At 50.0% G+C, this 18685-nt stretch overlaps 3 protein-coding genes across 3 annotated transcripts in view; all 3 read left to right on the top strand.

Annotated features, from left to right (window-relative positions):
• The window catches only part of COL27A1 (collagen type XXVII alpha 1 chain), a 138982-nt gene extending 133402 nt beyond the window's left edge, over positions 1 to 5580 (top strand). The window contains exons 51-61 of the mRNA XM_062505443.1: positions 357 to 419; positions 853 to 906; positions 1617 to 1652; positions 2035 to 2052; positions 2416 to 2451; positions 2779 to 2805; positions 3013 to 3078; positions 3474 to 3642; positions 3802 to 3911; positions 4659 to 4877; positions 5434 to 5580. Coding sequence (XP_062361427.1) covers positions 357 to 419; positions 853 to 906; positions 1617 to 1652; positions 2035 to 2052; positions 2416 to 2451; positions 2779 to 2805; positions 3013 to 3078; positions 3474 to 3642; positions 3802 to 3911; positions 4659 to 4877; positions 5434 to 5580 — 945 coding nt within the window. The remainder of the gene's footprint in view (positions 1 to 356; positions 420 to 852; positions 907 to 1616; positions 1653 to 2034; positions 2053 to 2415; positions 2452 to 2778; positions 2806 to 3012; positions 3079 to 3473; positions 3643 to 3801; positions 3912 to 4658; positions 4878 to 5433) is intronic.
• A 3112-nt stretch (positions 5581 to 8692) lies between these two features.
• LOC134051824 (alpha-1-acid glycoprotein 1-like) lies at positions 8693 to 10845 on the top strand. The gene is made up of 6 exons (XM_062505839.1): positions 8693 to 8803; positions 9454 to 9596; positions 9819 to 9889; positions 10152 to 10256; positions 10464 to 10564; positions 10769 to 10845. Exons 1-6 carry the CDS (start codon positions 8693 to 8695, stop codon positions 10820 to 10822), a joined length of 585 nt encoding a protein of 194 aa, XP_062361823.1. The 3' UTR covers positions 10823 to 10845.
• A 1200-nt stretch (positions 10846 to 12045) lies between these two features.
• LOC134051797 (alpha-1-acid glycoprotein-like) lies at positions 12046 to 17169 on the top strand. The gene is made up of 6 exons (XM_062505785.1): positions 12046 to 12150; positions 12632 to 12774; positions 13385 to 13458; positions 14197 to 14307; positions 15057 to 15160; positions 16516 to 17169. Exons 1-6 carry the CDS (start codon positions 12046 to 12048, stop codon positions 16630 to 16632), a joined length of 654 nt encoding a protein of 217 aa, XP_062361769.1. The 3' UTR covers positions 16633 to 17169.
• Positions 17170 to 18685: the final 1516 nt, after the last annotated feature.

The raw sequence follows: 18685 nt of genomic DNA, 5'->3' as shown, positions 1-18685 counted from the left end.
CTGTCCTAGAGATTCTGTGGCTGTTTTCCCCCTTTCTGACGTTTGCATTTCCAGCATCAACCATCTGACAGCACCTGACACACTGATGTGCATCCCTAACACTGAAGAGCCTTGACTTGAAATTCAGATTCATTTTATCAGTATATAATTTCCATGGTGAAGAGGAAACTGTTTATTTTCTGTCAAAAGTAAAAGCCTTGCAAAACAGGAGTGGGAAAAGAATTTACAACAAATTGGATCTTCCCAGTCCCACAGACAAGAGGCAGCACCCCTGTCCTTAAAGCAGAGCTCTAAGCAAGGGCATAATCAGAGGGTTTAATTATTTAGTGCACCTCACATCTCATTTTTGCTCGCAGGGGCCCCCAGGAGACCTTGGGTTCAAAGGCATTCAGGGACCCCGTGGGCCACCAGGTGTCATGGTGAGTGATTTTCCAGTTTGTGGGTTTGGGAGGGTTTTTCTTCCTTCACCCCTGTTTCTGTGAGGCTCCAGGGGCTGTGAGGAGCACAGTGCTCAAAGCCAAGGCACCACCTCTGAGCCCCACAGCTGTAGGTGACCACATCTGCGCAGGGTTTGGAGACAGCCAGGCTGCACAGAGCCCTCCAACTACACTGAAATCCTGCTATTTATGGAATTTCTGAGGTTTAACAAGGTTCATGACAGCTGTACTGTGAGGACTTGTCTCTCTTGTCTCTTTGGACTTGCAGTTTGAAATATTTTTTTATTCCAGCTGCAGCAAATACCACCACCAAGCTGCTGAAAAGCAGCAAAGTTTCAGTGTCTTCACTGAGTCTGCCCTAGTGAAAATGACTGTCAGGTCCCACGTGGTGGTTCACACATCTTTTCTTTTCTAGGGAAAAGAAGGAATTATTGGTCCACTTGGCATTCAGGGTCCCACAGGAAGCCCTGTAAGTATCCACATTTCTTTCCTGCCTGCAATTTTTAGAAAAGTGTAAGTGCATGAGATCCAAGATGTTTGAGGCCAGCAGAAGTAACCCCCAAATCCTGCTGTAATCAGGAAAACAAAATGGGTTTTAGTATCAGCAGCTTTAGAAAAGTGCAGGCGTAGTTTCTGGCTGCATAGACAGTTGCTGGGAGATTATTAGCTAAAAAGTGAGGAGCACCAATATCTAAGTGAAAGGTTTGCAATAGACTGGAACACAAGAATGTTATTGCAGATTTTTGAAAGCCAGATTTTCCAAAGAACTTGGCCTGGGGAGAAAAACACATTTAAATATATTTTTTTAATGTAGTAAACTGGAAATCACTCGGTTTTGGGAAGTGTTGAAAATCCCTGCCTGCCCTAAAATGCCAAAGGCCTTGAACATAGATGAAAGATCAGATCAGTGCTTTGTGAAAGCACAAGCATGGCACCACTCAGAGCTTGGCCAGAGGCTGCTACTGGCAGAGATAAAAACCAGTAAGATGAACTCAGAAATTGCCAAAACAGCCAGTAATGACATTTTTTTGCATTGGGATGGGGAGGCCAATATGACAACCTGAGCTGGTGAGTTAGAGATGCACTCAAATCCTTGGAAGGAACTTCTGGGGGGGGGGGGCAGCAGCCAGCAGGGCAGCTTGTGAATGGTCAGTGACAGCCACCTCCTGTGCTTTGCAGGGGCCCAAGGGAGACAAAGGCAGCCGTGGGGAGATGGTAAGTGCTGCTCCCACCCCTAAGTGCTGCTCCCACCCCTAAGTGCTGCTCCCACCCCGGGTGCCCCCAGGAGGGGCACATCCCTGGCTTTGAACAATCAAGAGTCACTCTGGGCTCTGCTGTGACCACAGGGTGCATCAGGCTCCCATGAGGGCAAGACACTGATTACAGATGTGTACACACATCCACACCACTCTGCTGGGTGAAATTCTCATTTTCTTAACCCAGCAACACTTCACCATGCTGTCCATAGCTGTGGTGTTTCCCAGCCCTGGCACAGGCACCTTGGGAATAGCACATGGGTGTACAGAGAGGTTTTGGGTCAGGAATTAGCATTTTCTGACAGCTTCTGTGCTTTTTTTTTTTTTTTTTTCTCCTGCAGGGTCTTCAAGGTCCAAGGGTAAGTATCTGACATCCCTTTTCCTGACTGATATCTTGTATTTAAATAAAACTTTTAGCAAGTGTAAAGCTGCAGGGTGGGTAATTGCACCCATGGAATGTGATGAGTACCTGGGGATATGGCATTAGTGACAGCTGAGGAGGTGAAAGGACTGGGAACAAGGGATGAAGCAGGAACAGATCAGGTATAGACAGATATACCCAGAGCAGGGACAAAATGGGGCTACCCTCTCTTGAAAGTTTTGAGGGACAGGCTGCTGTGAGGCATCAAAAATCCAGCTGGGAACAGATTCCTGGTAAAAACCATGAGAAATGGAAATAAAAACTGGAGCTATTTCACTAATTGATGCCACTCTGTCTTTAGGGTCCTCCAGGCCCACGAGGACACCCTGGCCCTCCGGTATGTATCTGTGGGAAGAGCTCATGATGGAAACAAGCTGAAATGATTGCCATGATAGTCTCCAGAGGGACTATTCCCTCACTGGAAATTATGGCTTAGGCCCGTTCCTCATGTGCAAAACCATGTGTGTGAATGGACCAGTGTTTCTTGTGCTTTAGTCCAAACCATCCCCAAGAGTTTTGTAGAGACAGCATTGTTGCCTCCCTCACTTCTCTGCACAGAGGGGCTCCACAGGAACGGGGATTTCAAAAAGCCATGGCTGAGTGTCTGTGCTACAGTGACTGATCAGCTTTCTGGCTGATGCCCCTTTTTTCCTCTGATTTCCAGGGACCTCCGGGAGTTCCGGCCTCATTTGTAAGTTGCCATTCTCTGTCTGTTAATGATGACAATGAGTCCTGCAGTGCCAAGGTGCTGCTGGGACCCTAAAGACGCACACTCAGGTCCAGCTCTGTTAGCAGAGCAAGGCTTGAGCTGTAGCCTTAGACTGAGAAGTGTTTTCTTATATCAGGGCATGTTCAACTTCTAACAATCTGAGTTTCCATCTTTTTCACACCACACCAGCAACAAGATGGCTTTGGGGCAGCTTTCCAGACACTGATGGACTCCAACACCGCGCTCAAGAGAGAGGTAGGAGGGAATCTTTTAAGTCCCTGGTCTTTGCTTGAGCTGGAGACTGGGAATGCTCTCATCAGTGTCTTCTGTGTGCAGAAAGGTTACATAAAGCCCTGATTTGTCACTGTTCCAGTGGAATATCTGGAACCGAGGCAGGCAAAGATCCAGTTAAAGGATATAGTTCTGTTGTGTCGCTGATTTGTGAAGCTTTAGACCTCCTGACTTTGCCATTGTGACTTTGCCAGCTTTTCAGCAATGGCCTGTTTGAGACAACACAAGGCCAGTGCCTCACTGGCCCCAAGCCAACACAGCCCGTCTTTGATCACTGATTTTTCTCAAAATGTTGCAGAAACCCTTGTGGTTACCCAGTGCCCCCAGGACACCCCTGACTTGCCTTCTTTTCTCCCCAGGGTTACCAACATCCAGACCTTCTCATGCTGGACCATGGAGGGGAGATCTTTAAGACTCTACACTACCTCAGCAATCTCATTCAGAGCATCAAAAGACCCCTGGGAACCAAGGAAAACCCTGCACGCATCTGCCGGGACCTCATGAACTGTGAACAGAAGATGACTGATGGTAGGAAGCCCCAAATGTCCAAAGGCTACATCCTCCACTGGGCTGCTTCACGTGGTCTCTTTCCCTGGGACCAGTCACAAAGAAACCAAAACTCTTCTTTTGTCATTCACAGAAAAGGTTAAGTGTCTTTGTTAATGCCCAAATCCTCCATTTCCTCAGGTACCTACTGGATTGACCCAAACCTTGGCTGTTCCTCAGACACCATCCAGGTCATCTGTAACTTCACCAACGGTGGCCAGACGTGTCTCAGCCCTGTCACTGTCTCCAAGGTAGGCACAGCTCAGCCCCAGAGAGAGCAGCATTTCCCACACTGCTATTGCCAAATATTTACAGAGCCTGTGTTTTCCCAGGACAGTGGACAGTGACCACAAGGACACAGCACACAGGTTGGGGCAGCATTAGTGTAATTCTCAGAACTGCTCTCAGGAGTTAAAAAATACACCTAAGGCTGTTACTGGATCTCGTCAAGACAAAGACGTGTTCCAGTGATGTTGAATGAACCCATAGCCTTAACATGACCAGTAATTTCACAAACAGGCTGCTCCCAAATCCTTTAGTCACTTAACTTATATTTGGGTCACTCTCATATTTTGTTTTCCGCCACCTGGAGAAGTGACATCAGCTTAAATACACAAGTTTGGAGTGAAGTTATTGCTACGGGATTTTTGTAGCGGAAGTACCTGTACTAAAAACACAAACAGCAATATCTAGGCTTGTTTGCAGATGAACTGGAACCTGCTTTGCAAGTTGTATTGAATTTGAAGCTTACATTCTTCCTACTTAAGGACCTTCCAGTTTGTTCTGCAAAGCAAAGGACCTGCTGTGTCCCCATGAAAACTTTCCAAAATTACTTAGCCTCTGGCCCTCATGCCCATATTCACATCAGCTCCAGCTCTGGACATGGGTGCAGAGTGGAGCAGAGGACAGGGGCCCCCTTTGCTACCGCACCTTGCACTAACCCTGCTCTCCTCAGCCCCTCTGCAGGACTCCCCTCTGATCTCTCTGTCACCTTGCAGCTGGATTTTGACATCGGGAGAGTCCAGATGAACTTCCTGCGCCTGCTGAGCTCGGAGGTGGTGCAGCACATCACCATCCACTGCCTGAACACCTCTGTGTGGAGGGAAGGCTCCTCGGAGAAGCCCTCGGAGAAAGCCGTGCGCTTCAGGGCATGGAATGGGCAGATGTTTGAGGCCAGTGGGCAGCTCAGGCCTGAAGTGGCAGCTGATGATTGCAAGGTATGTTGCTGTGAAAGAGGGAAGAAGAGGTGGAGAGAAATGCCAGAGCCCATTCTGGGGGTCAAGTTACACCTGTGCTGATCATCCTACAAGGGAGAAGGGTCAGGTTTACCAGTTCTCCGCTAATTTTCCACTCTAGGATGCTATAGCAGCTCCTGTGAGGCAGATGGCCTTCAAATAGAAAGCAAAAGATTAAATTCTGGAGTTACTTGTCTTGGATAGCAGCAGTTATATGACAGAAGGGGGATTGATTCCCCAGGGGTGGTGACCCTGGTTCTTGTCTGGTGCCACACAGAGTCAAGAGACACAGGGCTGCATTCAGGCTCACAGCAGTAGGAGTTTCTCTTGGTGGTACCACTCAACCTCACTTTTCTTCACCTTGATAAAGGGTTCCCCAAAATGCTCTCTAAACCTACCCCAGCCCTGCTCAGCCCAAGGGACAGTCCCTTGTCTCCCAGAGGAGTTTTCAGGCTTGCCCCTCATGGAACACATTCCTTTCCAGCAAGATTGCCCCCCTGGTTCATCACCTTTCTCTCTGTGCCCCCTCCCCACACAGATCAAGGATGGACACTGGCACCGGACCCTGTTTTCATTTCGGACACAAGACCCCCAGCAGCTGCCAATTGTCAACATCTACAACCTGCCCCCATCCGAGCCAGGACAGCACTATCACCTCGAGGTTGGCCCTGTCTGCTTCCTCTGAACCAAGCTATGGAACCCGGGCTCTGAGGCTCCAGCCCACGATGGGTCTGTCCTGACAGGGGCTCTCCCCCTCCCTGCAGCAAGGACAGCTGTGCTGGATCTTTTGGGTCAGCTCCTGCTCCAGCCTTTGGCTCAAGGTCTCCAAGAACCCAGAATCTACTGAACTCAGCCAGTTGTTGAAAGGAGGAAGAACAAGGACGCGGGGCAAGCAGGCATCAGTGAGGACCTGAGCAGTGAAAAGGGATCAGGGGACTGGATGTTGTGGTTCCACACACAAAGCTTTTTCCATGACCAAAGAAAACATTGAGAGAAACCTCAAGCGACTTGCAGCGTGTGGGTTTTTTTGTTCTTTCCCCCCATCCACCCACCCACCCACCCACCCATTTTTGTCTCTTTCCTGAGTTACCAAATGTTCTTTCCATTGAAAAAAATAATTAAAAAAATAGAGCTTCCCTCTCAGAGCTTGTCACCTTCTGGACAGCCATGTGCTGCATCAGGTCTCCCAGGCGGAGCTGCAAGTTGAATCTGGCTGCTCTGTGTACAGGAAGTATTTTGATGTGCAATATCAGAAGAAACAAAATATATATATTATATTATTTAAAGCAAAAAGAAAAAGGAAAAAAAAAAAAAAGTAAAAAAAAGCCAAGTTCCTCCTTCCATGAGTTTAATCAACACTCCCTCTCAAACGTGTGGTGTTGGAGTAGGGGAAGAGTCATGAAGCAAAGCAGGGGGAATGGAAAGAGGAGAGGGGAAGAGATTGGTGCTAAAATAGAGAGAGGGAACGGGCTCATCTGATTTGTTTCTACCTCTCACTGTGAAATCTCTGGTGCTCTTTAAAAAGTGTGTTATTTTATATATATGACTTTATTTAAGGTTGTGAAGGTGCTACGATGTCTTGCCACAGACCCCCCAGAAAAAAAAAAAGCCCCACAGAATCATCTCTCTGGGAAGAGAGGAGATTATGTTCTACAGTTAAATCAGAGAAACAGCCACCTTAAAAGGGATCCTTCAGTGGCCGTGGGTGTCAATAACACAACTCACACCACAGCCAACATCCCTTCTGGGATAATTTACAAGCAAATTTGCTTTTTTTGTTTTTCATTCATCAGCACTTCACTGCTTTGGGAGGGAGTGAGGGACACAGCTCATCTGGAAGTGTTAAGCCTCAGAGAGCTCCTTTGGAGTTGGTGGAGTTGGACTGTACTGAGTTGCCCACACGACTCCCTGGACTAAGCTCATGTTTAAACCCAGCTCTGCAATTCTTCCCTCGGCCCCTCTGTCAAGACTGACATGATGGTACCTTGTTTCAGAACCCAGCCAAGCTTGGAAGGGTTTTGTTTTGTTAAGTTTTGTAGAAATTTAGTCTCTATATGTAAATTTGGAGGATTTTTTTTTAAAGAGGATAATTATGGTAATCTTTAATTCTATATATGGAATAATATTGATGTAATCAGAGCTGTACTGTATCAGAAATTCTTCAGTGCCTGTTTGGAGTTTTCATTTTTCATATGGACTATGGATTTTATTTTTTTGAGGGAAAAAAAAATTATCTGTGAGTCTCTCTTTGTGTATTATTTTTTTTTTTGTCACTACTGCCTGCTGGTTGGTTCCCAACCACCTTCAGAAAAGGTTAACAGGATCTGTCCCTATTACCTCACCCTGCACACAGCCCCTGCCAGAAATACCTCATCCCCAGGCCAAAATCACCACCACCCATCACTCACCACTCCCTGCACACCCCCATACTCCAAATCTCTCCATTTCTCATCCCATGCCAGTGGTTTTGTGTTTTCTCAAGGCTGCAGTTACCATTTGTTCTCCTTAAAGCTTTTTTTTTCCTTTTCTTTTTCCTTTTTTTTTAACTTTAAATAAATATTTAAAACTGAGGCAATGGAACAGGACTGGAATGGTTGGTTTTTTTGGTTCTTCATAAGAAACTAGGTGGGCAAGAGGTGCAGAAACACCCCATTTCCCAGGGGTTCCCCCAAGTGATCTGAGGAGCCAAACCCACACCCCAAACCTTCCTATGATATCAAATGCACAACAAGATTGGGATCCCCTTGGCTCCCAGCTGCTGTGCCTCATCCCTGTCCCCATCCTGCCACTGTGCTGGGGAGCAAGAGGAGAAAAAAATAAATAGAAAAAAAGAAAAACCTAGGGGGAAATGGGGTGGAGGGGAAAGGAGGAGGGGGAAACTAAGGGAGAGAAAAGGGCAAAGCAGGGGAGGGGGCAAAAAAGGGAGTCAGCAAAGGGAAAGAAGGGAGCAAAGGGAAAAGAATCCTGGGGGTTTTTGGGACAAAAAGCACAGGAGCTGCCTTGGCTGGTGCTGGGCTGCTGGGTGCTGGCATCAGCTCTGCTCTGGCACCAAAGCCCAGATGATTGTCCCTCCTGTGAGCCACAGGTCCTGGGGCAGCTGCTGAGGGCAGGGTGAAAGCAAACACGTTTCATTAATTAATCGCCACACTTAATTACAATGCCAGCATTAGGGGAGGTGTACAGCGCTGTTAAATAGGGAGATGCTGCATTTAAAGAAGTTGTAATGGATAGTTTTTAAAAAGGCTGAGCCCACTGCACTGATGAGTTCCCTGCCTCATAGTCAGGCCCCTATCCCATGGAATCCCCCATGGCATCTGCCCCTCCAGGAGCACACCTGAGCCCCTGTGCAAGGGGAAACAAGTGTGGAACAAAGCTCTTAGAGCTGCCAACCAGCCATCTCCATAAGGGTTTCTTTGCCCTGCGGAGGAAAGCCATGTCCCACTGCCCTCAGTGTCCCCAGGGACTCCAAACACACCTGAAGCTGCCAAGCGCTTCGCCAGGCACCCACAAAATTAATTGCAGCTTCTGAGAACAAAAGCCTGCACTGGGGAAACATTAGGCTGGGGGGGAGGGGGATGGGGGGAGGGGGTTTGTTCCTCCATTTATGCTGGAGAAATCCAAGATTTTGCAAGTTGAATTTCCTGCACCTGCTATTGCTTCATGCCTGAGCAAACAGCCCAGCAGCGGAACAGACACTTTGGTGCTGGGAATGTCCAGCCTTGCTGGCAGCCCTATATAAGAGGCTGAGCTGAGCAACAGCCTGGCAGAGCAGGAACATCCTCCTGGATAGCCAGGACATGTTGGTTACCCTCACCCTCTTTCTGGGGCTGCCCCTTGCCCTGGCCACTGAGCCCCAAAGCTGTGCCCCGCTCATCCCAGTCACCTTCGACAGCAGCACCATCCCTCAGGTAAGACCTGCCCTCATCCTCTCCTTTCCTATCAACATCCCTAGCCCTCATGGATACAGGAGGAGGTTTTGGGAGGAGCATTGGCAGCTCAAGTGTTTATCTCAGTGCCTGTCCATGCTTGTTTTCCTTTAAAAAAAATCCAGACTGCTGCACAGCAGCTCAGGGAAGGGGGGAGGCGTTGCTGCTCCGCATCCACAATCTCACAAGCAGGCACTTCTGGGGGTTCCTGCTTCCATCTCCCGGCAAACCCGGCTGGGCAGCACCATCCCAATGCCTCACCACTCTGTTTTTAGTCCTTCAAGTGATGGTGGCTCAGGTCAAGAGTCTCCACCCACAAACCCTTCACTGCATAAACAGTGTTTAGTCCCTCGGGAGCTTTTAATGGGAGGAAAGCAATGAGCCTGGCATGGAGCAGGAGAAACACCACTGCAGAAAGAACTGGCCATCCTGGGAACTGCAGCAGTGCCTTAACAGAAAGGGGACAAGACCCAGAGACCCTCACCCAGCCTGGATCCTGTCCAGGGCAGTCACCTACAAGGGGCTGTGGGACAGCAGGACATAGGATACAGCATTTGCTTTCACTCAGGGGGTGCCTGTGTGTGAACCTGGCACAGCCCCTCCAACCTTCCCCGCTCTGCTCCCCTCTGCAGCTCCTGGGACAGTGGTTCTACATTGCTGGTGCCTCCAGGCATCCCCCTCACCTGGCAGAGCTGAGAGCAGTGACGTTTGAGGCTTTTTCCTTCTCTCCTGGCAACCATGAGGACGAGCTCAACATCACTGAAATCATAAGAATGTAAGGACAGGAATTCATGCCCTGATCTGGCTCCTCTGACCCCAGGGGCATTTCTACCCTCTGGTGTCATCCTCTAGGCTGAGACACCCCACAAATTTGGGGCTGGACGACAGCTATGCACATTCATTTAAGTTCTGCAGTCCTGCTCATGTTCCAAATCCCTCAGGTTTGGTTGGGACAATCTTGGGGGTATTTGCTCCCTCTGACCTCTCTTCCTCACAGGAATGAGACATGTGTGGTGAGGAACTCCAGCAAGGTCCAGGTCTTTCAGCAGAACTCCACTCTGATGCACGGTAAAGCTCCACTTGTACCACTGGGGTGGGATTGGGTGGGGGGACTCAGTCAGAGTCCTCCTGCTTCTGCCCCCCAGTTCTTGGTACCCTCAGCCTTTTACACCTAAAACCATGTCTGGAGGTGGGGGAAAACAATTTCTTCCACCACACACACAACGTCTATGGCAGGACTGTGGGACCAAAGTGGTCCCCACTGGGATGAGCCTCAGCGTGGTGTGGATTCTCACCACTGGCAAAGTGTCATTCTCTCCCTACCTTCCAGTTGATAATAATGACGTGGTTTCCATGGCCAGACTGATCCAAAGTGACAAAGACCTGCTGATCCTGAACCACATCAACATTGACTTCCCAAATCTGAGTCTCTCAGGTGAGCAAATGCTTCTCAAGGGACAAATCAAGGGGCATGGATATCTCCAGTCCTCACAAGCAGGGCAAAAAACCCTTTTTCCCCTGATGCAGAGAGGGGAAAGACAAGGACAGGCAGTGAGCTCCCCATCTGCACTATGGGGATCACCCAGGAGAAAAGCAACCCTAAAACTCCACATCCTTCCCCCCCTTTCTCTGTCTCTGACAGCACGGACACCCAGTGTGAGCAAGGAGCACATGGAGGAGTTCAAAGCTCACCTGCAGTGCCTGGGCTTCACTGAGGAGGAAGTGTTCTACACTTCCACAGAGGTACAAATCCCTCTCCAAGGTAGATGAGCCTCAGGCCAGGTTCTGTTTCCAGCTGGGATGGGGGGTCTGGGGGAATGTAAGTTTAGTCCCTCAGCACAGCTTCCCTGCTGTGCATCCCTACTCCTCCTCAAGCATCCTAGTCCAGCCATTCCTGGTGGTTCTGGGGTGAGGAAGCTCCAAGAGCCAATCTCCCTTCTCCCACAGCATGCCTGTCCCCTGCCTGGGGGTGAAGACAATGCAGATCCACAGCTGGGGTAACCCGCAGCTTACCAGGTCAGCTGCTCCATCCTCATCCTCCTCCAGCCCCAGCCAGACTCAGCACAGCTTCAGAACCTCATATCCTATCCATGTTTTCGGGTTTCCTCCTGGATTAAACACCCAGTTTAACTGTTCTTAACTGGGCACAAAATAAACTCCTGCATTTCAGCCACTGGCTGCTCCTGCTCCATCTTCTCTAGGACACCCTCCTGCCCTGCCCTGCCCATGGTGCTGCATCTCCAAACCCACCCAGAGATGTGAAATGCTCCAGGGCCAAGCATGGCAGTGGGCACAGAGGTGCTCATCCGTCATCCCATCTCTGTGGTGGCAGGGGACCCTCCCAGCCTCAGGACACTGGGACATGAGCACCCATCCATCAGGGTGACACACCAACCTGCCAACCCCCTCGAGCCTCCCTTACCACAACACCCTTAGCACCCGGACATCCCCACCCTCAATCGTCAAGCCAAATCGCACAAAGCTCCTTCTATACCCCAGGCTTGTGCAGGGTGGTGAGAAGCGGCGACACTGAACCTTCCCCAAGTGTCTCTGAGGAGGGGAAAGGGGACAGGATGGGAAAACCATCACCCAGAGCCAAACCTGAGTGTTCCGGGAGGCTCTGCTGCCCGAGAGGAAAAGGCACACAAAATGCCAGAGAAACAAATCCTGCCTGTCTGACAGCAGCAGGACAGGGAGCGTCAGGGAGCTGCCACAGGGGACGTGTCCAGCAGGACAGGGAGCGTCAGGGAGCTGTGTCCACAGCACAGAGGTGACCTCTGAGGCCCATAAGCACCACTTTTAAGGCCAGTTTTGGAAAGGACAGCAAAAGCACCTTCTCTTCAAAGCCCCCTTGGGCTTTGCCCGAGGTTGGGGTGGGGACCCTGCAGCCAAACCAGCACCGGGAGGGCTGCACGGCACCTCATTAGCAGAGCAAGAGGCGACTACAGCAAAAAATGGGCAAATTTAGGGCAGATTTAAGTCTTAAATGCAGTAACTGCATCACCAACAGCCCTCTCTTACCAAACACTTGCCGACAGCGGCCACATCCGAGGCCGGGGCAAGTGCCAAGCACTTCCCTGGGCATCGCTCCCAAAAGGCACCGATTGCGACACGGGCGCGGATCAGGCAGCCCTGGGCACATCCTGTCCCCTCCCAGCAGAGCTGCAGGAGCCAAGAGCGTCGGTGTGTGCAGGACTGAGCCCCCTGGGTGTGCTCGGACAGCCATGGGCACGGCCGGGCTCCTGGCCGCGCTCGGGCTCGCCGCGCTCCTGCCCGCGGACGCGGTTCCCTGCGGAGCGCAGCGCCCGGACAGCTCCACGGCCTCCCAGGTAGGACACTCGCCAGCATCGGGGCTGCCCCAGCTTGCCGTGGGCTTCAGGGTGCTCTGCTAAGCCTCGCCGTCCCTTGGGAAGTTGGAAAACCCCGTTGCTCCCCCAGCGCATCTGCCGAGGTGCCGTCAGTGAAACACCCGCAGCAAACGGGAAACTGCTGGGCAGAGCACCTCGAAGTGCCCGGCTTTGTCAGGTCCCCAACAGCGACCTCGGAACAAGGCGGGTGTGGGCTGGGTATCTTTTGGTGCAAACCCTGTCCCGACCCCGTCCCACTCAGGGCACCCACAGCCTGTGCCCACATCCCTCCTCCGCTATTTTTCTTCCCCCAAAGTTCATTTGCAAATGTTTCACCTCGTGGCTGCAAATGCGAGAGGGAGAGCTAGCAGCGCCATCGATTTCGCCGCGGGCAGGGTGGAAATCTCAGGGTTTCTCCCGCGAGCCCGGCAGCTGTCACCACGCTGTCCCTCCCTCCCCACAGCTGCTGGGGACTTGGCTGTACGTGGCAGGGGCTGCCCAGTTCCCCCAGCACCGCCTGGAGATGCTGCTCATCGACCGCGCCTTCCTGCGCCTGGAGCCCGGGGCCAGCGGGCAGGAGCTGCTCATCAGCCACTACGTGGCCGTGTAAGATGCAGTCCCTGTGCTCCCGACCCTGCTACAGCCCTAAAAGCTCTTAGCACCAGATAGGAGCACGGTTCCAGACTGGTTTCTGCAAGAGGAGTCTCTCCTGCTTGCTCTGTGCACGCTCTCCCCATCCCCTTTATTTACTTATTTATTTCAACAGACCGCAGGTTTAGACAAGTTTTGCAGGGCACAGAGGTTTCACAGGCACCAAGCCCTGCAGGCACAGGGGATGCAGGCAAGGAAAAGATCTCTCCACAAGTCACTGTGCCTGCTAGCTCTGCCAGACACCAAAAGTTGTTTACCCCACAGGGTCAGAATTTCAGGGGATTAATTTTTCCATGCCAATACAGGCAGCACTTTGAGGTTTCAGCTATTTCAGGGGTGGAAAATGTCTGACAACCAAAGACGGGGGGAGCAATGGCAAGGCTGAGACCATGTGCTGCCACTGGAGCTCAGGAAAATACGTGAGAGAAACGCCTCGATTTTAACAATGAGAGAAATTAACCCTGAGGAGAAGGTGGCAGGTGCCCAGTGTGGGGTCAGGACCAGGGCTGGGGCTTTGCTGGTCCTTCCCAGACCATGGCATCATCCCCTTCTCCTGTCTCTCCAGGGGGGACCAGTGTTTTACCAACAACCTCACCTACTTGGAAATCACCGTCGGTAACGCCACGCTGGTGAAGCACGGTGAGCAGCACGAGTGGGGTTCTCCCCCAGCCCGTGGTTTCACATGGATTGAGACACACAAAGTGCCCATGAACCTGTTCTACATTATCTCATGCATTTGTTCCTGAGTCTCTTTGCCTGTTTGAAGCCTCAGTGGGCTCCAAACTTCTCCCCAAAGCTGGGGGCACTCCAGGGGTCACAGCCCCACCATCCAGCCTCACTAAACCCAGAGAGTAACGCTGTGCCAGGAGCAAACCTGCTCCCATCCCTGCAGAAGGACACCATCCTGTTTGTGGAGTTATTTCACAATCCCTTGGGGGAAGGAAGGAACACTCATGGCAGGTTTCAGTGAATTAATGAAGCCTCTCATTCTGAGTTGCTTCCTCCTTGCTGAAGTGGAGTGAGCCAGTCTGGGGTGGGAATTGCAGCCCCTGAGATACAGTTTGCACTGGCCCTTCATACCCTGAGTCCCAACACACCACATCATTCAGCACATTCCAACAGCAGCACTGGAGCTGGCGGGTTTTGGCTCTTTCACAACTTAGCCTCATTTTTAAGAAATAGAATTTATGTAAACCAAGAGCCACCAAAAAAAAAAAAACAAAAACAAAACAAAACAAAACAAAAAAAAAAAAAAAACCACGCCATTACCTTCTGAGGGTTGAATCCCAGGGACTACTGACATTGCCCACACCTGGGTTGGAGTTTATTGCTGCTGCAGCACTGAAAATCTGAGTTCTTGTATCTGTTCTCTCCAAGCCAAGACCCAGCAAACTGAGGGGATGCTGATGAACGTGAGCTCTGAAAACCTTTTACTCGTCCAGTACCAAATGCAGAGGGAAAGGACATACTTGGGGCAGTATCTCTATGGTATGAAACTCCACTCTAAAGTAATTTTAAGCTATCTCAGCAGACCCAAACACACACACAAAATTATCAATTAAACTACACAGCAGTTTGGTTTCACCAACAGTCAATGACTTTCCTGAGACCAGCACTCCAGGGGTCATGGGATTTGCAAACCCCATTAAACCCCACATCTCTTGGGCAGAGCAGGAAAAGCAAATTAAAGACCAAACACACTTACACCCATAAATATTCAAAGAACAGGAAGCAAATACAATTCAGCATTGATATAATTGTAAAATCTCAAAATTTTCAAGCTAACATGGTGTTTCAGTAGTTACCACCCAGGGCAGACCATGTGGTTTTGCAGTGCTAAAGCTGATCAGATTTAACCACAAGCCCATAAAGCAGCAGTTTTGACCCTGATAAGATTCCCATCATCTTGCCAGGCTGCAAAGCAACTGCTTAAGAGATTTTGAAGACACATAGAAAAGAAAACTTCATCCATACTCTGCCTCAGTCCCTCCTGACACCTCAGGAGTGTCAAACCATGCTGCCACCCCTTTAAGCCTACAGGACCAGGGTTGTTTGGGAGAGGGTTAAACAAGTGATGCCCGAGGTTGGTTTTGCTCAGGTGAGAGACCCCCACCTGCACAGACCACATCTACAGCAAGCACTGGTGGGGAAGGGGGGCAGCAAGGACAGGGAGGTGGCACAAAAAGATGTGCTGAGCCCACCAGTCCCTGTCTAACACCTGACAAATCCTTCTCCAGCCCGGAACCTGAGCATCAGCAGAGCTGACCGGGAGGAGTTTGAGCAGCACGCCGAGTGCCTGGGGCTGAGGGCAGAGCAGATCGTGTATGCGCCATGGAAAACGGTACTGGGTCACCAAAACCACCTCAGCCCCCTCCTGGCAGGGCTGCAAGACCCCGGGATGCACCTCCAGCTGCCAAACTGGGGTCTTGGAGACACACTTGCAAGGTGTTGGAAATTATTTAGGGGATTAAACAACCACAGGGTTGCTTCAATGGAGGTTTAAAGTAGCACTCCTAAAGTAAATGCCTGCACCTGAGGCATCTCCATGGGGAGCACTGGTAACAATCTGCCTACCCCGGGAAATAAGCAAAGGATTTTTGCCCTGAGATTACTGATTTTGCCTTGAAACCCCTGATTTCACCCTCCTAGCAAGGACCAGCCGCCCCCAGGAGCTGCAGAAAGGGCAGGAGGCCCCAGGGATTTTTTTCCTCCACGTTTTCCACCAAAATATTAACCAGGTCCAGTCCTCACCTCTGCCACCCATTTGAAGACATTTTGTCCTGCAAATGACCAAGACTCTGAGTCAGCTTGACAGGGGCTCCTGTCTGCAAAGTGAAGTTTAAAAAAATTTTACCTTTGCTGCTCTGTCCTGGTCATCCATGTCAACAGGCTCTGAATTTTCAGAGGTGCCCAAAACCCCACTCCAAGCTGCCAGGCTGGATCCAACATTGTCCCCTGCAATTATCCAGCCTCCCCACAGGTTCAGGGGAATGGAGGACAGAGAATGAGACCCTGGGTCTGGGTCAGGTCTCCTCTCCCATTTAGTAAACGAACAGCACCCGTGAGACAGAGCCCAGATCCTCTACATTAACTGGACATAGCTGTGGACTGGGGGGGTTGAAGACTCCAGATCACATTTAAATCTGGGCAAAATGAGAGGGATTACTCAGGACTGTCTGTGCCTACAAGTGCTGGTGAAACTGGGGTTGGCAGTTACTGGCTAAAGTAAGCCACTGCAGCTGAGGAGTAAAAAATCAAATTAAACAAATGCAGAAAACATTTTGGGGACCTTTGTCATCAGGTTGAAGGAGGCAGAGGTGAACAGAGCACTGGAGCAGACTCACAAAGCCATGTGTCATCTGCAGATATTAACAGAACTTCACCTATGCTGAATGCCTGAGTAGCACAGGATTTTTACTTATTTCCCCCCAAAGTCTGAGTTCCCCCTTTCCTGAAGAGCACACATAGCCCAAATTTGCCCCAGAAACTGGGTTTCCTCTTTCCAGCACAGGCCTGGAAAACGGCACCAACAGGAGCTGAGCACCTGGGCAAGCAGTGTGTGCACCTGGGCCAGTACAGGGAAGCCCTCTTTGACATAATCATAAAAGAGGAAAGGAAAATTGTTATTTCTTGAGTAAGCTCTCTCTTGCTGGCACCTTGGCAGATTCACTTACCCTGTTTGTGTTGTTTTGACAGGAGGTGTGTCAAGTGAAAGAAGCCAAAGGTAGTAACAGTCCACACCCAGAGCCCATGGCTGCAGTCACAGCATCACCTGCTCCAGGTACTCCCTGGCCTGAGAGTGCAGGCAACTGACCCCACAAAATAAATGTTTTCTTCAAATTAGATATAATTTGGTGCCAAATTGTTTGAGACCAGAGAGTTCTGAATAGGTCAGAAGTGGGGTTTGCAAAAAAAAAAAAAATAAATAAATAAACAAATAAAATAAAATAACCACCCAACACCCCACTCGTCTTGTGTGTCATCCAGCTAGAATCGCTAGGAGAGTCAGCCTGGAGCTTCCCGCTGAGCTTGGAAAAGTGCTCTGCCAAAGAGCAGCGCTGCAATGCAGCAGTAAGAGAGACAGCCAGGAGAGGGCAATCATTAACCATTTTAAACAAGTAATCCAGGCATTTGAGGAGTAACTGGGATATAGAGAAGGCTGGAAACTTCGCTGGAACTCCAGCCTGAGGAAAAGGGGGCTTTGCTAAAGGGAACCACCCAATTCTCATGACAGCAGCTTGACTGCCAGGTAAGCCAGGTGGGACAGAGGCTCCTGCCCAAAGCCTCTGGACCAGGCAAGTGCTCCCTGGTAATGTCCATCCACAGCTTGATTTGCACACCGTGTCTGACACTGACAAATTATCCTCCTGCCACAGGGAAGGGGTGCTATCCCAACCCAGCATGGATTTTTAGTTTCCCAGACAAAAGGTCATGTTTTCTCATTTCTCAGCAAGCTCAACACCCTGGAGATGGGAAATGTCAAAAATGACATTGCTCTCCATGCCTCCAGTGCACCCCTGCGCTTGTCAAGCACCTCATACACCCCTCATCCCAGCCCCAAGTATGGGACAGCACCATCACTGCCATTATAAAAGTGTAACAAAAGACTGCTGCTGCATGTCTGGAGAGTAATTCAGTCTCAGCTCTAACTTAGTAATTAAGCACTGAAAATATCTCTCTTCCTTAAAAAGGAAGAAAATGAGAAAAGCCAGAGGGGAGGCAGCAGCAAGCCCTGTGACTCACTGGAGCTCCAGGGTGCTCTGTTTCTGTCCAGCTGCCTTTGCCAGGCAGAATTGCAATGTTTAGCCTTCGGAGTGACTGCTCTAGCAAAAATGAATTTTACAAAAATCACAGAATAATTAAGGTTGGAAAAGATCTCCAAGGTCAAGTCCAACCTGTGACCAATCCCCACCTTGTCAACCACACCAGAGCACCGAGTAGCAACACATCCAGTCATTCCTTAGACACTTTCCAGGGATGGAGGTTCTACCACCTCCCTGGACAGCCCCTTGCAATGCTTAACAAATCTTTCAGTGAAGAAATTCCTTCTGATGTTCAATCTGAAGCTCCCCTGGCACAATTTGAGGCCATTCCCTCTCCTCCTGTCCCGTGTTCCCAGGGAGCAGAGCCTGACTACACATTACTGTGTCAGGAAATTATGGAGAGTGAGGAGGTTCCCCCAGATTGCTTTCCTGCAGGATAAAAAAAAAAAAAAAAAAAAAAAAAAAAGTTCAGCCCATTCCCTCCAGATCTTGAGGCACAGGTAGCCAGCCAGCCCTTGCTTCACCCACCTCTTTATCAGGCTGTGATGTGAAACAGAGCTCCCCAACCTCTCCAGAGGGCAGAGGGGATGCTGACAGCAGCCTCCAGTGCTGCAGTTCAAGGGCCCATCTCAGCCAACACCACTGGAAAGCTGTGGCTCAGCTTACAAAAAGCCAGACTTTATGAGCAGATTTATAGCTGAATAAAAACCTTGAATTACAGTAGGAGACATAAGGAACACACAAAGTCAGCAAGTCTGGCCCCCACAGCAAATTTTGTTAACCAAATCAGAGGCCTCTTACACTACCAGCTATGGCTCCTGAATGACCTTCAAGAGTTCCTGGCTGGGTTGTTATTAATGAAAAGACTTGTACAAAGCCTTTATTTTGAAAACCATACAAGCCAGGATAATTGGACTGCAAAGCTTTCAGTTTTTCTGGGAAATTCACATCTCTGGACAGAGTGTTATGGATACTGCAGAGATGAACAAAGTCCAGCAATACTCAAGACAGGTAAACAGTGTCTAAACATCCCTGACTCACCACAAGTATCATCAGCCTTGATCTTGCTGGCTTTGCTTTCAAGAATTCTGTTCTCCCAGGTC

The sequence above is a fragment of the Cinclus cinclus genome, chromosome 19, assembly GCF_963662255.1.
Source record: "Cinclus cinclus chromosome 19, bCinCin1.1, whole genome shotgun sequence".
NCBI lineage: Eukaryota > Metazoa > Chordata > Aves > Passeriformes > Cinclidae > Cinclus > Cinclus cinclus.
The sequence above is the reverse complement of the archived record's forward strand: the minus strand, read 5'-3'. Positions and strand labels throughout refer to the sequence as shown.